At 54.4% G+C, this 17,347-nt stretch overlaps 1 protein-coding gene across 1 annotated transcript; it reads left to right on the forward strand.

The window, feature by feature from the left end:
- The first annotated feature begins 8,513 nt into the window (after positions 1-8,513).
- Positions 8,514-9,050, forward strand: LOC145941404 (uncharacterized). Its single transcript, XM_083047522.1, has one exon. The coding sequence runs from the start codon at positions 8,514-8,516 to the stop codon at positions 9,048-9,050; it is 537 nt and encodes a 178-aa protein (XP_082903648.1).
- The last annotated feature ends 8,297 nt before the right edge of the window (positions 9,051-17,347 follow it).

A 17,347-nucleotide genomic window follows, 5' to 3' on the forward strand; every position in this document is an offset into this window, starting at 1 on the left:
TTTCATTAGCGAACTCTGATTATTATTAATATTATCATTATGTATAGAATTTCGTTTGTTGCGTTATTAGAAATAAATTTATAATTGTAACGTAAATGGTTTCTGTTAATTTATAACCCGTTCCCACTCATTCCCGTAAACCGAGATCGCACAAGGTCCCATCCTGCGCAAAAGAGATTAAATTCTCTTGCCGAAAAGGGACCACCGAGCGAACGGCCCTTTAAATAGAGTAAGAGCGACCCTTGCGGTCATTGACCTTTGGGCCCAGATGTTCGTTCGGCTCGAACAAACGCACTACCGGGCGTTGTTCGACTTAAGTAGTTACGTCCTTCCTTTCGACTCTTCCTTCCTTGAGTCTGGACGTAACACTATTGATAAGGGTGAGAGGTGAGAAGTGGAGGCTACGGAGATAGAAGAGGGAGATTCAGTGGAGGTTAGGTGCCAGAGAGGCACGTGGCGGTGGGAGTGTAGCGGAAGGGTGTAGTAGTGTAGAAGACAGGTGTAGAGTCACTAGGCTAGGGACATAGTGACAGCGTGGAAGAAGCTTAAGGCATAGAACACAGGGTAAGATAGACGGGATAGAGAGTAAAGAATCAGAAAAACAGGGAGTACTGAAGATGAGTGAGGGAGGAAAAGTTAATGGAGGGCGAGGAGATGAAGAAGGGGGGGAAGTGGGGAGGAAAAAAGTAGGGAGGCCGAAAAAAGTAGAAGAATTGAGCAAAGAGAGGAGGAGTAGCATGGGGTGCATAGAGGACTATGTGAAAAGAAAGAGGGATGGGACAGGGGAGGAGGACGGAGAGGGGGAGGAATGGGCTTTGAGAAGGAGTAAAAAGGTGGATAGGTTACAAGAAAGGGGAGCAGGGGAAGAAAAGGAGGAGCTTTTTATCATGATAAGGGGGTTGGGGGAGCAAATCATGGAGAGGCTCAGTGAGGAGCTAGGGAAGATGAGAGTAGAGATAAGGCAGAGGGATGAGAAATGGAAAGAGGAGAAGAGAGAGATAGATCAGAGAATTCAAGATCTAGAAAAAAGATTGTTGGAGATGGAAGCCAAGTTAGAAAAGGTGGAAGAGAAAAGAGGGGAGTAGAAGGTAGAGGAAAAGGGTGGGGGTACATATAGAGAGTTGGAAGAGGCAGTAGTGGATAGGATGAAGGGGTTAGAGAGAAAGATGGAGCTAAAAGAGAGAGAAGAAAGAAGGAATAATATTGCGATCCTTAGGTTGGTGGGAGGGGAAGGGGAGTTAAGAGAGAGAATAGATAGAGTAATGACAGAGATTGGGGTGAAAGTAGATTTACAGTAGGTTAGAAAAGTGGGAGGAAGAGAGGGTGGAGAGGGGGAAATGGTGGTAGCGAGATTAGGAAGTAGAGAGCAGAAAAAACAAGTAATAGAGAGAAAGAAAGGTCTGAGAGGAAAGGCGACTAGAATCGAGGATGACCTAACGTGGGGAGAAAGGAGGATGAAGTGGAAAATAGGAGAAATTTGCGGAAGAGGAAAAAGGGAAAGGGAATAGAGTGTGGAAGGGATAGGATAAATGAGATATGGTGGAAATGGGATGAGGAAGAAGGCAGGCTAAAGAACTGGAAAAGAGAAAGTAGGGGAGGAACGGTAGAGAAGGGGGAAGAAGAGACCGGAAAAGAGAAGGCCTAGAGAAAGCAAATAAGGGAAAAAGGATAAAAAGGACAAAAAGAGGGAAGGGAGAGGAAAATGGTGGGTGAAGGAGAGAAGAAGAGAAGATAGAGGTGGGTAATAGAGAGCGGGGTTGGAAGGGGAGAGAAGAGAGGAGGGGGTGGAAAGTGGGGTTCTGGAATGTGGCGGGGATCAGGAATAAAGGAGAAGGTTTCTGGAGAGAGGTGAAAAATGGGTGGTAGTTATTATGGTGGAAACCTGGGTGGATGAGAAGGGCTGGGATAAAGTTAAGAAGAATTTGCTGAAAGGATACAGGTGGGAGAGGCAGTGTGCGAAGAGGAGGAATAAAAAAGGAAGAGCGATGGGGGGATGATTATTGGAATTAAAAATGAGGGAAAGGTTGACGAAGTAATGAGGGTAGAGGAGAGAGGGGAGGGGGCAATGGTGATAGAAATAAGGATGGGAGGAGAGAGGTGGAGAATAGTAGGGGTATACGTGAATGGGGATATGGAGAGGAAAATGGAGATAATGAGAGACATGGTTAGAAGAACAGGAGGAAGGACGGACAATGATAGGTGGAGATTTTAACGCGAGAACGGGCACACTAGGAGGCTGGTGGGAAGGGGGAGAAGAGGAGGAGGAGGAAAAGAAATCAAAAGAGAGGAAACTGAATAAAGAGGGAAAGATGCTAGTGGAAGGGTTGGAGAAGGTAGGGTGGGGAATCCTAAACGGGAGCATAAGGGGGGATGAAGTGGGTGAGTTCACTTATACGGGTGGGAGGGGAGAATCCGTGATAGATTACGTGATAGGAGAGGAAAAGGTGAGAGATAGAGTGTTAAAAATGGAGGTAGGGGAAGGTGTGGAATCGGATCACCATCCGCTGATTGTGACGCTAGAAAGGATAGAGGATGGAAAGAAAAAGGTAGGAAGGAAAGAGAAAGAGGGAATAGGGGGAAAATGGACAGAAAGAGGAGGGGAAAGAATTAGGAGTAGGCTGGATTGGGGGGAAATGGGGGACGAGGATATGGATGAAGAGTTGGAGAAAAGAGTGAGACAGATAAGAGAGGATTTAGAGGAGGGTGAAAAGGAGAATGGGGGAAGGAGGAAGAGGGGATGGTGGGATGAGGATTGTGAAGAGAAAAGAAAAGAGGTAAGAAGAACCCTGAGAAGATGGAGAAGTTTAGGAGGGGGTGGAGAGAACTACAGGAAGATAAGGGCGGAATACAAGCTGCTGTGCAGAAAGAAAAGATTAGAGGAAAATGAGGTGTGGGTTAGGGGGGCGAAGGAGGCGAGGGCGGAGGGAGAGGTGTGGAAGATAGTGAATAGGGAAAGGAAGAGAGATGAAGGAAGGAAAAGAGGAGGTGAAATGGAGGGAGTATTTTATGAGGTTGTTGGGAGGAGTAGATGGTAGAGTAGTGAAATGAAGGAAAGGTAGAGAGAGGTAGGATGAGGAGAGGGATATAGGGAGGGAGGAGATAAAGAAGGTGGTGGAGAAGTTGAAAAAAGGAAAGGCAACGGATGCAGACGGGATTCCGAATGAGGTGTGGAAGTATGGTGGGGATAGGGTGAAGGAGTGGATGTGGGAGTTCTGCAACAAGGTTTGGAGGGGGGAAGGGTGGCCGAAGAAGTGGAAGGAAGGAATAATAGTGCCGTTAGTTAAAAAGGGAGTGGGGTATAAAGTGGAGGATTATAGGGGAATAACGTTGATGCCGACGCTGTACAAGGTTTATGTAGGAATCCTAACGGAGAGGCTGAAGGAATAGGTAGAAGAGAAGGGAATGATTCCACCGAGTCAGACGGGATTTAGAAAGGGGATGGGGTTGATTAACAATATATATGTGCTGAATTATTTAGTGAACAGACAAATAAGTAAGAAAGGAGGAATGGTAGTAGCAACTTTCGTGGACTTGAGAGCGGCTTTTGACTCGGTGGATAGGGAAGTGCTAATGGGGGCGATGAAGGAAAGACGTGTTAGGGAAGGGTTGAGAAACATGATAGAGGAGGTGTATAGGGAAACGAAAAGCAGGGTGAAAGTAGGAGGGAAAATAGGGGGGAATTTCTGGATAGCGAGAGGGGTGAGGCAAGGGTGCCCAATGAGCCCGCACCTGTTTAATTTAACGTTGGCGGATGTAGAGGAGGGATTAAGGAAGGGGGGATGGGGTGGGGTAAAGCTGGGGGAAGAGAAGGTCTATTGTTTGGCGTATGCAGATGACATGGTGCTGTTGGCGGAAAATGAGGAGGGGATGGCACACATGTTGGGGAAGCTAGAGGGGTATATTGATAAGAAGAAGCTGGAAATTAATGTGGGGAAGACCAAGGTGATGAGATTTAGAAAAGGGGGGGGGAGAATGATGAAGGTGAAATGGAGGTGGAAGGGGAAGATAATGGAGGTGAGGGAGTTTACGTACCTAGGATATAAATTGAAATGAAATGTAATGGGGGCAGGAGGCACATGTGAAAGAGAGAGTGAGGAAGGCGGGAGCGGTAATAAGGCAGGTCTGGGGGATTGGCAAGAGAAGGTTTGGAAGTGACTGGGAAAAAAGAGTATGGCTGTGTGAAAGACTGGTAGGAACGGTGTTGGAGTTTGGCGCGGAAATATGGGGATGGAAAGAAAGAAGGGAGGTGGAGGCGATGCAGGAAAGGTGGAATAGATGGACGCTAGGGGTGGATTGGTGTACACCGGGGCACATGATAAGGGAGGAAATAGGGAAAGACAAGTTCAGATTAGTGGCAGGAAAGTGGGCGGTGAAATTCGAGAGGAAACTGGAAGAGGGATGGGGGGACTGCTGGCTAGGAAATGCTTTGAGGAAATGAGAAGGACGATTAGGGAAGGAAAAGAGGTGTCGAGATGGGAGCGAGAAAGAAGGGAGTTTTTTTAAGAGAAAGGGAAGGAAGTAAGAGAAATGGAGGAAAGCAGAGAAAGGGGGGAAGAGGTGTATGAGGGATGGGAGCAGCGGGACAGAGAGATGCAGAAGGAGGAAAGGTGGGAGAAGATTACAGAATCGAGGTATAATAAATGGTATGGAGAGATTAAGGAGGAGGGGGTGCCTGAATATCTAAGGAAGGGTTGGGGGGACCCCACCGTGGGTCACCACCTTGTCGTGGTGGGGGGCTCGCCCATCTCGTAGGGAGATGGGTGCCAAGAGTGACCCGTACCTAAGTACGTTAGTACGTGTTGTACCCCAGTTAGCTGTTGTACCTAAGTACAACAGCTAACTGGGGTACAACACGCCCTCTGGGTGTTCTTCCAAAGGCTAGGGGGTGGGAGATAGGGTCTCCGGGTGCTGGTGGAGGGCTTGCTCTCATTCCAGCGTCCCGGGACGGCCACTCCCGGGCCACCCAACCGTTTCCGGCCTCGGGTCGGGAGGGGGGTGGAGGGGAGTGTTTCCGGATCAGCATCCAGGACGAGAGCAAGCCCTCCAACCAGTGTTGGAGGGCTTGCTCTCGTCCCAGTGTTCCGGGTACCACCGTCGCTGGGCCGCCCGGACGTTTCCGGGGCAGGGTCAGTGACGGTAAGGGAGTCCTCGGACTCCGGAGGTCCCATACTCCGGTCGGTCGCCGGGGCCGCTCGGACGTATTCCGAGGCAGGGCCCGGCGACGAGAGATGTATCTTCGGTCGGTTGGGACCGTTACCCTTTCCGAACCGACCGGCCGGAGAAGGAACTTGCCCCTGCGCTGGCCTTGGTCCCCCAGCGAGGGGCGTGCTGGTCGCCACGGCGGGCAAGATCGGGTCGGGGAGCCACCGCTCCCGGTCCCATCCGTCCGTGGGGCCCCCCGGGTGGCGCCGCCTGGCAGGGTACCCATGGCGTCGGAGACATGGGACCCCTGAAAGGGTTATGGAGGCGTCAAAACCTCCACACCTCAGTAAGGGGCTGGAACCCCTGGATGGGGGCTTTTGGCTCTCATCCCGTGGGTGTATGCTGTTCCCCGGGAGTTACCCCGGGCCCCGGCTGGGGATGTGGCCGGTCATGTCTCGGGGCATCCCCGGCCGGGTGGGAGATGCGTCGGACAGCGGAGCCCTGCCAGGAACGTGGGATTAAGCACAATGGAGAATCTAAGAAATATAACAAGCACGGAAAATAAGGCTCCAAAAAGGAGCAACGGGGCGGAGGAGGGAAGAAGAAGGACGAGGTCGGCCAGTAGGGCGTCGAACGCGCCTACGGTCGATATGGAGGACACGTGCTTAGAGAAATCCAGCACGTCGTCCTACAAGGACTGGCAGGCAACTATCGGGAAAATCCCAGCTGTCAGGCTAGAAAGGATTAGCCCAGCAGGAAGCCTCGCGTTGTTATACGCGGGAGAATCCGAGAAAAGGGGATCTCGTCCGGGAAGCGCCTGCAGTACATCGCAGGCCAATGGTCTACCGGGAGAACATGACCTATACGGATCTCACCGTTGACAGGGAAGAGAATGAGGAAGCGATCCCTGTAATCCCTGAGAAAAGGAAATAGGGAAGACTAGTAACAGCCGGGGGGTACGAAGTGCTAAAGGAAACAAAAGCGAGAAAGAAGGTTGAGGCGAGAGAGATGAAAGAGAAGGACATCCTCAACCCATACAAAGTGCCGGATATGACGAAGTCATATAAGGGTTTTCTTGAGGACATCAGGGACAGAGAAGAAGACTATAAGCTAAGGCCTATACCTGATCTGGAGGCCTTGGCTGCCGAACAGGCCACAGTCCTTTATAAAATGGCTGTTTGAGATCCGGCCAGCTGAAGGGGACGCTCATCAAAGGAACGAAAGAGGCCGTAGCAAGTATATGTGCAGCGGCCACCGCTCTTGCTATCCGGGCTCAAAACCCAGAGGGCGTACCAGTTAATATGCAACTGGGGGACCTCAGAGACCAGATAGCTAAACTGAGGTATGAAAACAATACCCTGAGAATACTCAATGGGAAATTGAAGAGGGTCAGTGTGATGCAAAAAGCCTCAGCCAGGAAATCGATAAATGACCAATGGGAGAGTGACTCCGGGGCCTCACAGCCATCAATAGAGGGGGAAACTCCAATACCAGTGAGCAGTGAGGCCCCGCTCCCACCTCGCCCGAGGAGAGAGAGAAAACAGGGAAGGAAGGAAGAGGAAAGATACGGAGAGGTCTCACTTCTGTCAGAAGACAGGGAGACCGTATCAAAAAGAGCCTGGGGTCTCACTTCCGCACTTTAGCGGGGAGACCCCGGGCCCCTCGAGGAGAGAGGAAGAAGAGATGCCCATGGATATGGAGGAGAATATGGAATCTCCCACCATGGCGAGCTTCGAATCCCACCCTGTGACAAATTACCCGCCTGCCGGCGAGAGGTCACGAATGGGAAACGAGCTCATGGAAAGAGAAGGGGACCAGCAAGAAAAGTTCGTGGCCATGTTGGAGGGAATAATGGAGCGCCTTCTCGATAAGAGATTGGGCGTCCCAGAGACCAGCCACGACCAGCGGAAGAAGGAGAGGCTGAGGGGAAGCAGCACAGTGCAGCAACCCAAAGCCAAGGAGGACCCCCCACCTAAAAAGGGGGACAACAAGAAGGACAAGGAGGGGAATGAGGACAAAGCAGTAACTACTACACTCAATCCCCCAGCCAATCCGGGGAAGAGTGTACCTGCCAAACCATTGAAGAAGAAAAAGGAGAAGGGGAAGGAAGTTGCTGTGGCTGGCACAAAGCAGCAACGACAACATCAAGTCCCTAAGGACAAGCAGCAACAGCAGCCTGCGAAACCAAAGGCGCAGCAAGGTGCCAAGCCTAAGGCTCCACAGGCTGCCAAGTCCAATCCACAGAATGCTGTGGAAGAACAGGGAACATGTGTCACAGTCGTTAGCCGCAAAACGGCCCAAAAGGAGAGGAAGGCAGCCCAAACAACCACTCCGAGCAAGGCTGCAGGCAAGAAGAAGGACCAAGCCCCTTCTCCCAAGCCCAAGGCAGAGGAGAAGGCCAGGAGGGAGCCTAAGACGGCGGTTGTCACCGTCACGTGCCCTCCTGGTCATTACGAGAGGCTCGCATGAAAATTAATCTTGACGCCCTAGGAATCACCGGGGGCGTTAAGATTAAAAAGGCGATCACAGGGGTCCTCATCTTCGAGGTTCCCGGAAAGGAAAGCAGCGGGCTGGCCGACAAACTGGCCATAAGCCTGAGGGAGGCCTTTGCGGGAAGAGAGAAGGTGAGGGTGGACCGACCCACAAAGATGGCGGAGCTCCGCCTTCGTGGACTGGAAGAGTCCATAACTCCCCTGGAGATAGCCACTGCTGTGGCTAGATCCGGGGGATGTGAGGTAGAGGAGGTAAAGGTGGGGGACGTTCAAATGTCCTCCGGCGGGGTCAGTACGGACTGGATAAGGTGCCCTCTCTCCACGGCGAATAAGGTCGTGGCCGCGGGGAGAATACAGATAGGATGGGCCGTAGTTGGGGTGCAGCTGCTGGAGAATAAGCCCCTCCAATGCTTCAAGTGTTTGGAGGGAGGCCACATCCGGCAGCGGTGCCCAAATATAGTAGATAGGAGCCGGCAGTGTTACCGCTGCGGCTCCGAGGGACATGAAGCGAAGGCCTGCAGGGAGAAGGTCCAGTGTCCGATATGCCGTGACAAGAACCTCCCTGCGGGCCACCGCTCCGGGGGCAAAGCGTGCCCCTTGGCACAGAAAGGAACGAGAGGGGTGGCTCTCAATCTGCTGAGCAGGAGGACTGAACCTGCTCCTCAAATGGCAGCAGGAGAGGAGGCGAGGAGACCCGCTTCCTCCTCCAGCAACAGAGCCCCCACCCCCCTCCCCGCTGAAAGAAGGAAGGCGGAAGTGGAGGAAATCTCCCAAGAATGGGAGGAAAAAGGAGGAGGATAAGGGAGAACATTGAGGAGAGGGACTCCGCCTCCGAAATGGAGGCGGAGAGAGAAACGGAAGTTGAGATTGACGAGGACGATGACTTGTAAAATCGTCCAAGTCAATCTCAACCATTCGGGAAAGGCGCAAGACCTCCTGGATCAGAAATTGGCCCAGGAAAATTGTGGACTGGGGATCCTCTCGGAGCCGTATAAGACCCGAGAGGACCCCAGATATGCGGTCAGCCTTAACGGCCTTGTGGCCGTTATCTGGAGAGGCGCTCCGAATTCCCCTCCCATGGTACCGCACACCAGAGGGAGGGGATTCGGTGCGGTACTTTGGGAACCCATCGTGGTGGTGTCGGTGTACCTTTCACCCAGTCTGCCGCACGAGGAATTCGTGCGGAGACTGTGGAGGGTGGGCCGACTCACCAGGAGACTCTCTCCAAGTCCAGTAATTGTTGCGGGTGACTTCAACGCCAAATGGGGCGTTTGGGGGTCCCCGCGGCAGGACAGGAGGGGGTCTACAGTTCTAGGCTGGGCGGCGGATTTCGGTCTCGGAGTCATAAATAGAGGCACGCTGAACACGTGCGTCAGGATGCGGGGGGGGCTCCATAGTCGATCTGACTTGGGCTAACCCCCTTGCATCCAGACTTATCAGCGAGTAGAGGGTAGCGGTGGGGGAGGAAACGCTCTCAGACCATGAGTACGTGGAGTTCTCCGTCGTTGCCATCCCTTTTTTTTTTTTTTTTACGCTGTGGAAACCATCATGCCCTCCGGGTAGAGGACGAGGGTTATGTGGGACTCCTTGTTCCCCTTGGCCGGTCCACTGGTGGATCGGTCAGGGGGCCCAAGACCTACCGCACTAAAACCACAGCGTGTGCCTGCGCTGGCGCTTACGGTGATGGCGGGGAACCAGCAATTGCATCACTTCCCGCCATCATCTGGCCCTACCTGTCCCGGGAGAGCATCTTCCCCGAGAGGAAGATACTCTCCCCCGTCATCGTGCAGATCCTACCCTGTTGCGACGCAGAGGGGCACAACCTCCACGCCGCGCCATCCCAAAAAGTTTGGGGGGCGGGGTCACCGCTCGAGTTTTCCCGTTCGAACCGCCAGCCCCCGCCCCCGGAACGAGGCCCCCTCACTCTCCCAAGAGGGAAAAGAGATTCGGCCAGCGCACCGGGAGCCCTACTTCTGGGAATTCCCCCAGAAGGGGGGGAAAACCCGTCCGCAGGCAGTGGTGCCCTCTCACCGGCGCTCTAAGGCACCGGTGAGAGGGCCCCCGTCTGCCGCGTCCCTACCCGGGGAGGACCACGTGCAATGGGGCTCCTAGTGAGCCCCGGTGTGGTCTCCCCTGCCTCCGGGCCGCGGTTCCCTCCCTATCGGGATTCGACCATCGACCCGGGGGCAGCGCCGAGACCCTCCCCTGGGGGAGGAACTCGGCATGGGCGGGGGCAGACGCCGCCCGACTCCCGACCGCAGGGCTTACGCCGTGCGGCCGCCAGCCGGGCGGCACCCGCCCCCATCCTCCTCCTTGGACTGCTCCACGCTAACGTGCCTCCTCCTCCACAACCGGGTGAGGGGGGCACCGCGCCCCTCGCCCAACCTCCCGTCTTCTACTCCGCCCCCTCCGGGGGGCGTCTTCTTTTCCTGCGACGGGGGGGTCCGCCTCCGCGTCCCCGCCTCGGCGGGCCGCCCCCGCCACCTCCCCATCTACCACGGGCAACTTCTCTCCCTCGCGCCCTCCCGGCCACTGACCCCCCGGGCCAGACCCGCCCCTGGCCCCCACCGCGGCGATTTCTTCGCCCAGGCAGCCAGGAGGGGTCGTCCCTCTCCTCCCGGGATTCAGTGGTGAGAGGGAGTCTCCCCCTTCTTCCCCGCCTCTCCCGCTCTCTTTCGGCCTCCTCCTTCTGCCATAACTTTGAAGCAGAAGGAGGAGACCGCCTCCCACGCTTCCTCGCTCCCGACCATCTTAGCAGCGATGGTCGGGAGCGCCAGATCCTCCCCGATAATTTGAACGAGGACACGGCGCTCCTCTGCCCACGCCGGACAGAATTCCAGCGTGTGCTGCGCCGTGTCCCTGTCCCCGTCACAATGATAGCACTGCGTGGTGCGCTCTTTCCCTATCTTACACAGATACTCGCCGAAACAACCATGTCCGGCGAATATCTGTGTAAGGTGGTACGACATCCGTCCGTGAGGCCTATCCATCCACTTTTTCATTATAGGCCTCACGGCCCCGACGACTCTCTCTCCCGAGTTGGATGGGGGGATGTTTTCCAGCCAATCCCCCCATTCCTCTAGCATTTGTCGTCGGGTTTGCGCTCCGACTATGCCTCGGGCCATCTTAGTTATTTTGAACCCCATCCCACGGAGCTCTCTTATTCTTTCATACGCCCTCTTGCAGGCGTATGCCTGGAGCTCCATGGGAGGTAGTCCAGCGAGGGTCGAGGCCGCTGCATGCGACACCGTCCTGTAACCGCGGACGACGCGGTTGGCCATTCTCCTCTGGATCCGGCGAAGTATATCCCGAATCCGTCTCCTGGCCACCGCCTCGCCCGCCCATACCGATGACCCGTAAAGGGTCACAGAGTTGGCAATTGCCGCATACAACCTGCGCACCCGGTCGTCCGGCCCGCCAAGATTGGGCAGCAGGCGGCTAAGTGCCGCCGCTACCCCACTGGCCCTTTCTTCCAGACGACCGAAGTGCGCGTCGAAATGCCATTTGCCGTCCAGCCAGAGCCCCAAGTATTTGATACTCGGCCCCAGCTGAACGGGGATGCCGTCCACGATGACATGAGCCTTTGGTGGCTTCCCCTGGGAGCCATCATGGAAAAAGATGGCTTCCGTTTTATGGGGAGCCACCTTAAGGCCCAGTTCCCTAATTGCACGCACCACGCAGGCCACCGCGAGATTCGCCTTCCCTCTTGATTCCCCCCAATCATTCCCCCCTGCCAGGACTATCGTGTCGTCCGCATAACAGACGACTCGACAGCCGGGGGGAGGGCAGAACGAAGCACTGTGTCATAGGTGATGTCCCACAACAGCGGGCCCAAAACTGACCCCTGTGGGACACCACACGACACTTGCCTTCCGCACTTGGTACCGGCTTTGTTCCGGTACTCCAGGCTCCGGTCCCGGAAGTAGGCCTTAATGACCTCCACGAGATATTGTGGGACGCCATGGTCTATTAAGGCGCCCCTCACCTTTCCCCAGGGCAGGGTGTTGAAGGCGTTTGTAATGTCTAGTGCGACGCCGACAACTACCCTGCCCTCTTCAGCCTCGGATTCCGCGAACTGACGAACGCGTAGGATCGCGTCCGTCGTTGATCTGTGTTCGCGGAATCCGAACTGGTCCTCGTGGAGGTCAGGCCCCACTTCCCTCATCTGCCTGACGACTCGGCTATGATCCTTTCGAAGATTTTGCCGACCTCGTCGAGGACCAGTTCGGATACAGGCAAATGGGCCTGTATGCGGAAGGCGCTCCGTCCGTTCTACCCCCTTTTGGGATAAGGACCAGATTGGCCTTACCCCAGACTGGGGGGAACTCACCCGACTTGAGACAGTCGGTTAGCAGCCGTCGTATTGGTCCAGACAAGTGCTTCAAGGCGTATAGCCAGACCCTTCCGGGGATGCCGTCAGGCCCCGGGGCTTTGTTTCCCCGGGTCCTAAGCCTTTTGGCAACCCCGGCCAACTCAGCATTGGACACCTCGTACTCCTCTTCCCACGCGACGGGCTCCCTGACGTATAGCTCGGGAACCCTGTCGCATTGTGGGAAGAGGGTCTCTAAGATGTTTTCCAGCACTTCGGCGTCCAATGCCTCCGTCACGGGGGGCGTCCATCTCCGCAGCTTTCTCATGACTGCCTTATATGGACGCCCCCAAGGGTCGGCATTGAGGCCCTGGAGTTGCTCGTCCCAGGACCTCGCCTTCGACGCTCTGATGGCGGCGCTCAGAGCGTTACGGGCTTCTCTGTAACGCTCCAGCGCCCCTACCATGCCCTCGTCATCGTTGCCCAGGCCTCTTCCTCTCAACCTCCTATAGCGGCGTTTGGCCTGGACGGAGGCGCGTCTTAAATCCGCGATCTCCTCCGTCCACCAATACGCCGCCCTTTGAGGCCTCGGTTTGGCTCGGGGCATGGAGACGTTGCACGCGTTCTCCATGGTCTCCCCGAGCCATGCCACCTGGTCTTTTATTTCTTGTGGTGCTATTGCACCAGACCAGGTGGCCGAGAGCATGGCTGCCACCAGCTTGTCCGGACCCAATTTAGCAAGGGCCCACCGTTTGGGTAGGTCCCCCCCTTGGGCGCGGTCAGCACCCCCCGGCGGGTGATGTCGACCCTCATCCGAATATATAAATGGTCAGAGAGAGTCTCTTCGTTCATCACCCGCTAGTCCCTAATCCTGTCCGCCGCAGCGGGAGATGCCCATGTCAAGTCAATGATGGACTCCCCCTGCGGCCGGACGAGGGTGCTTCTCGACCCCTGATTTACTATGCAGAGGCCGAGAACCGCTGCCCATTCTTCTAAGACCCCGCCTTTTCGGTCCGTACGCCGGGAACCCCAATGCCTAGACTTGGCATTAAAGTCCCCGGCAACAATTGGTTCGGGGAGTCTCCTCTGGACGACGAGAGATATCTCGTCGAGGATATCCCCGAACGTGGCGAAGTCTATACTGGGGGGGATATAACACCCAATCACCCACAGTGGGCCCCACTCAACGGCTACGAATCCTCGTCCCCTTCCGATTTTAGTGCACGGAGGGGAACCGATCTCCTGTCTCCAGGTGATCGCGACCGAGCCCGCATCGCAACTTGCCCAGCACGGGTTGTCCGGTGGTACGCGATACGGCTCGGCCGCGATCCCTATACCGCATCTTCACTGCGCCAGGGTATGTAGAAAAAGATCCTGGGCCCTGGCGCAGTGGTTCAAATTAGTTTGGTGGAGGCCTATGCGCGTCATAATATGCGCAGTTTAGGCCTCCTCCATAACCACCTCCACTAACTCATCCTGAGTTGCAGGGGCGGCTGCTCCCGCCTCCTTAACTTGTTTCTTGGGGGCGCCCTTTCCCTTGCGGACTCGCTGGAGTTTGGGCGCCTCCATTATTTGTTCCTGGGAAGGCCCGGGGGAGGCGAAGCCATCCCCGGAGCCTCCTCCAGCTCCTCCCTTCTTCTCTTTTTGTGGGGCCTGGGAGGGCCCGGGGGAGGCTACGCCATCCCCGGAGCCCCCCTTGGCTCCTCCTTTCTTCTGCGTTTGGCTATTGCCCCTTTTTGTTGCAGTTTTTCCTCCATTCTTCACCTTGCAGCTGTCGCCACCGGTTCGATGGTTCGCCGGTAGTCCGGCCTCTGTACAGAGGACGCAACGCGTCGCGTTGCGGCACTCTGTGGCCTTGTGGCCAGGGAAGCCGCAGTTATAGCAGCAGCCACTACGATCTATAGGGTTGCTGCACTGCTCCTTGACGTGCCCCCTTTCCAAGCAGCGGAAACACTGCAAGGGGCGCGTCTTCAATATCTCCACCCTGGCCACAATCCAACCCACCTTTATCTTGCCCACCGCGGCCACTTTAACTGCGGCCGCTACTGGGCATTGGGTCCACAGGGTGCCCATGGTCCCCCTGTTAAAACGTATTTGACCCGCCTTAACCTCGGAGGCCTGGCACCCTCCAACTTCCGCGATTGCCGTCTTGACTTCTTCGACGGTGGCGGAGTCATCGAGTCCGAGGACCCTGAGATCTCCCCTTTTACAGGGGCGGGTCACCCGGACTCCCTCCCTTCCTTCCAGGGCCTCCCTGATCTTCTCAGCGAACAGGTCGGCCTTTTTACTTTTGTCTGCCCCGGGGATCTCATATAGTATGGCCCCGGTGGCTGAACGGCGTGCTCTGACGTCCTCGATCCCTAATTTCGCGATATCCACTTTCTGGCGGGCCAATGCGATAGTCTCGCTGTATTGGCCCGCGGGGCAGGAAATCGCGACCGCTGCAGTCCTGAGGATCCTCCCGGACCTCCGCGCGGCAGCCTTGGGGGCAGCCCTCCCCGCCGCCCTCTCATTGCTGAGAGGGGGAGGCCTTGTTTGCCCCGCTGCCTCCAGGCTGGGAGGTCTTTGCGGGCGCTGTTGTTGGCGCCCGATTTTTCCCTCTCTCTTTCTTCCCAACAACCTGCACCCAGTTATCCTGGGTATCTGCAGGTCGCGGGAGCCGAAGAGGGTTGACAGGGGGGATCCTTGTTGGTCTGGGCCTTCGCCTTTACGGGTTTGGGCCCGGTCTTCTTTGGGTCTCCCTTCTGGTTGGTTCCCATTTGGGAGTTCCCCTTTCCTTTTTCCTTCCCGGCGCCGGCCTTGGCAGGGACCGGTCCCTTCTCAAGGGACACGGCGTACTGTCGGTCGTTGCCGGGGGGGGCTGCTTTGTTCGGTGGAGGTCTTGCTGAGGGGTCTTTGACCCCCTTTTTAAGGCTCTCCCTCTTATCGAGCAGCCCCGTCGTTGCTATCCCTAGGGAGACCGTGGCCCGCCGTAGGGACAGAGTCCCACCAAAAACGATCGGTCCTCAAGAAACTGGATAGTGACGCCTTCATGACGTCTATTCATTATGCCCTCATGACCAGGGAGGGCACAGTGGATGAGGGTTTAGACGGCAAGCTCTGCTGGATCCTGGGCACCATGGAGGCCGCATGTGAGGCTTCCATGTCCAGATCCAAGTTCCGGCCACCAAAAAGAGCCTATTGGTGGTCGGAACAATTAGCGGAACTGTGGAGGAGGTTGATTCGTGCGAAAAGGCGAGCCAACCGATACGCAACCGAGACGGGCAGGAGGAAGCATGGGCAGAGTACAGGTCCCTCAGGGACGAACTCCGTAAGGAGATACGGGCGGCGAAGGCGAAATCATGGGGAGAGTTGCTCTCCTCTCTTGACAAGGATTCATGGGGATGCCCCTAGGATGGGGCTGGGAAAGCTGAAACACGTGGCGTCCCCAGTCATAGAGATGATGGATCCCCTCTTCGTCCGGCGGGTCATCGATACCCTGTTTCCAGTAATGGAGGGCGAGGTCGATGACCCAATCCCAGAAAGAGAAAGCGATTGGGACGAGGAGGAAAACCACGTCACGAGAGGAGAGCTGAGGGACATCGTCAGGAAAATCAAGAGCGCAAAAGCGCCCGGACCTGACGGCGTCCCGGGAAGAGTATGGCGCCTCGCCCATGGAGAAGCCTATGTAGAAATGAGGGACCTGTACAATGCCTGTTTACGGGAAGGAAAGTTTCCCCCAATTTGGAAGAGAGCCAATATAGTCCTTCTTTCAAAAGAGGGCAAATCGCGGGACCAGCCTTCCGCGTACCGGCAGATATGTCTACTGGACGAGGCGGGCAAAATCCTGGAGAGGATAATATGCGGCCGCCTCGTCCGGCACCTGACCCGGGAGGGTCCGGATCTAAATAATAGAGATTCATTGAGAGAGATAATCGAGATTATTATTATTAATATATCATTAATATATCATATAAAAGAGAATGACATGTCAAAAAAACAAAAAGAGACAAAAAAGTAACGGAATTGTTCCCATCACGTTTTAATAAACTCTATATTATACTCTAAATTATACTCTAAATTATTTAATCATATTTAGAAAGAATTAAAATGTAAATACCATTGAATTTTCATAGTTTGTGTGATTGATTGTTAATATTATCAATTTTTCATATGTAGAAGACGAAAAATATTATAAATGATAAGAATAGAAGAGAAAAGACAAAAAGAAAAAGTATAAAAAATAGAAAAAGAAGAGGAAAAGGAAGAAATATAGCTAAATTAAAAAAAGTATATATATAAGTATATACCCAGTAAACACGCAGGGCTCATTTCCGTAACAATTACATAATGTTCTATATGTATATGTTACAGATCATTAAAATGAAACTATAACGTATCAGATATATCAATAACGTAATGAATCTATAATTGTCACATAGAATTGTTATGTAATTTTGTCATTACTTTGTTATGCAACATTTATGCAATTTGGTGAACGTAAATGTGTACACTCAAAAAATTTCGTAAATGCTACGTAATTCTAACGACGTAATTGAAACGTAATGTTAAATACGTAACATTTATGTATTTTGGTGAACGTAAATGTGTACACTCAAAAAATTTTGTAAATGCTACGTAACTCTAACGCCGTAATCATATTGTTATTTTAAACATGTAACATTAACATTATTTTATTGATGTCAATGTAGACGTTTTTGTAAAATCTTGTAAAAAGAATTCGTAAAAGAAGGAGAATTATGCAGAAATAAGAAAATGAAAGATTTTGAGAAAGGAAAGTTACCATATATTTATATATAATTATTTAAAAGCGATAACAATATGTTTATCATCCTTTTTTTAGAGAACGACTACAACGTTACAAACGCATGCTCCGCGCACATCACACATTTATTGTTAGTAGTAATACTAGGCCGGTTCTAACTCAGGTCCTCTGAGGGGGGTGAGGGGCGAGGGGAACCCGTGGCGCGGGAAAATGACGTCACGCGGGGAGGGGGAAGCGTTCGCGAGGGGTCCGCGGGGAGGCGTCCGCGAGGTTAGGGTCCGCGAGAGGGCGCGGGGAGGGGGAAGCGTCCGCGAGGGGTTGCGGGGAGGGGGAAACGTCCGCGAGGAGTCTGCGCTGAGGGGGAGGCGTCCGCGAGGTTAGGGTCCGCGAGGGGGCCGCGGGGAGGGGGAAGCGTCCGCGAAGGGTCCGCGGGGAGGGGGAGGCGTCCGCGAGGTTAGGGTCCGCGAGATTAAGGTCCGCGAGGGGTCCGCGGGGAGGGGGAGGCGCCCGCGTTGTACCGCGTAGAGCTTGTTGGGTGAGGGTTCCGCGGGGAGAGGGAAACCGCGAAAAATCGCGTGAAGCTTTATGGGTGAGGGGTCCGCGGGGAGAGGGAAACCGCGAAAAACTGCGTGAAGCTTT

Source organism: Prenolepis imparis, unplaced genomic scaffold, assembly GCF_030444845.1.
Source record: "Prenolepis imparis isolate NDT839.2.m4 unplaced genomic scaffold, iyPreImpa1.0 SCAF_10, whole genome shotgun sequence".
Classification (NCBI taxonomy): domain Eukaryota; kingdom Metazoa; phylum Arthropoda; class Insecta; order Hymenoptera; family Formicidae; genus Prenolepis; species Prenolepis imparis.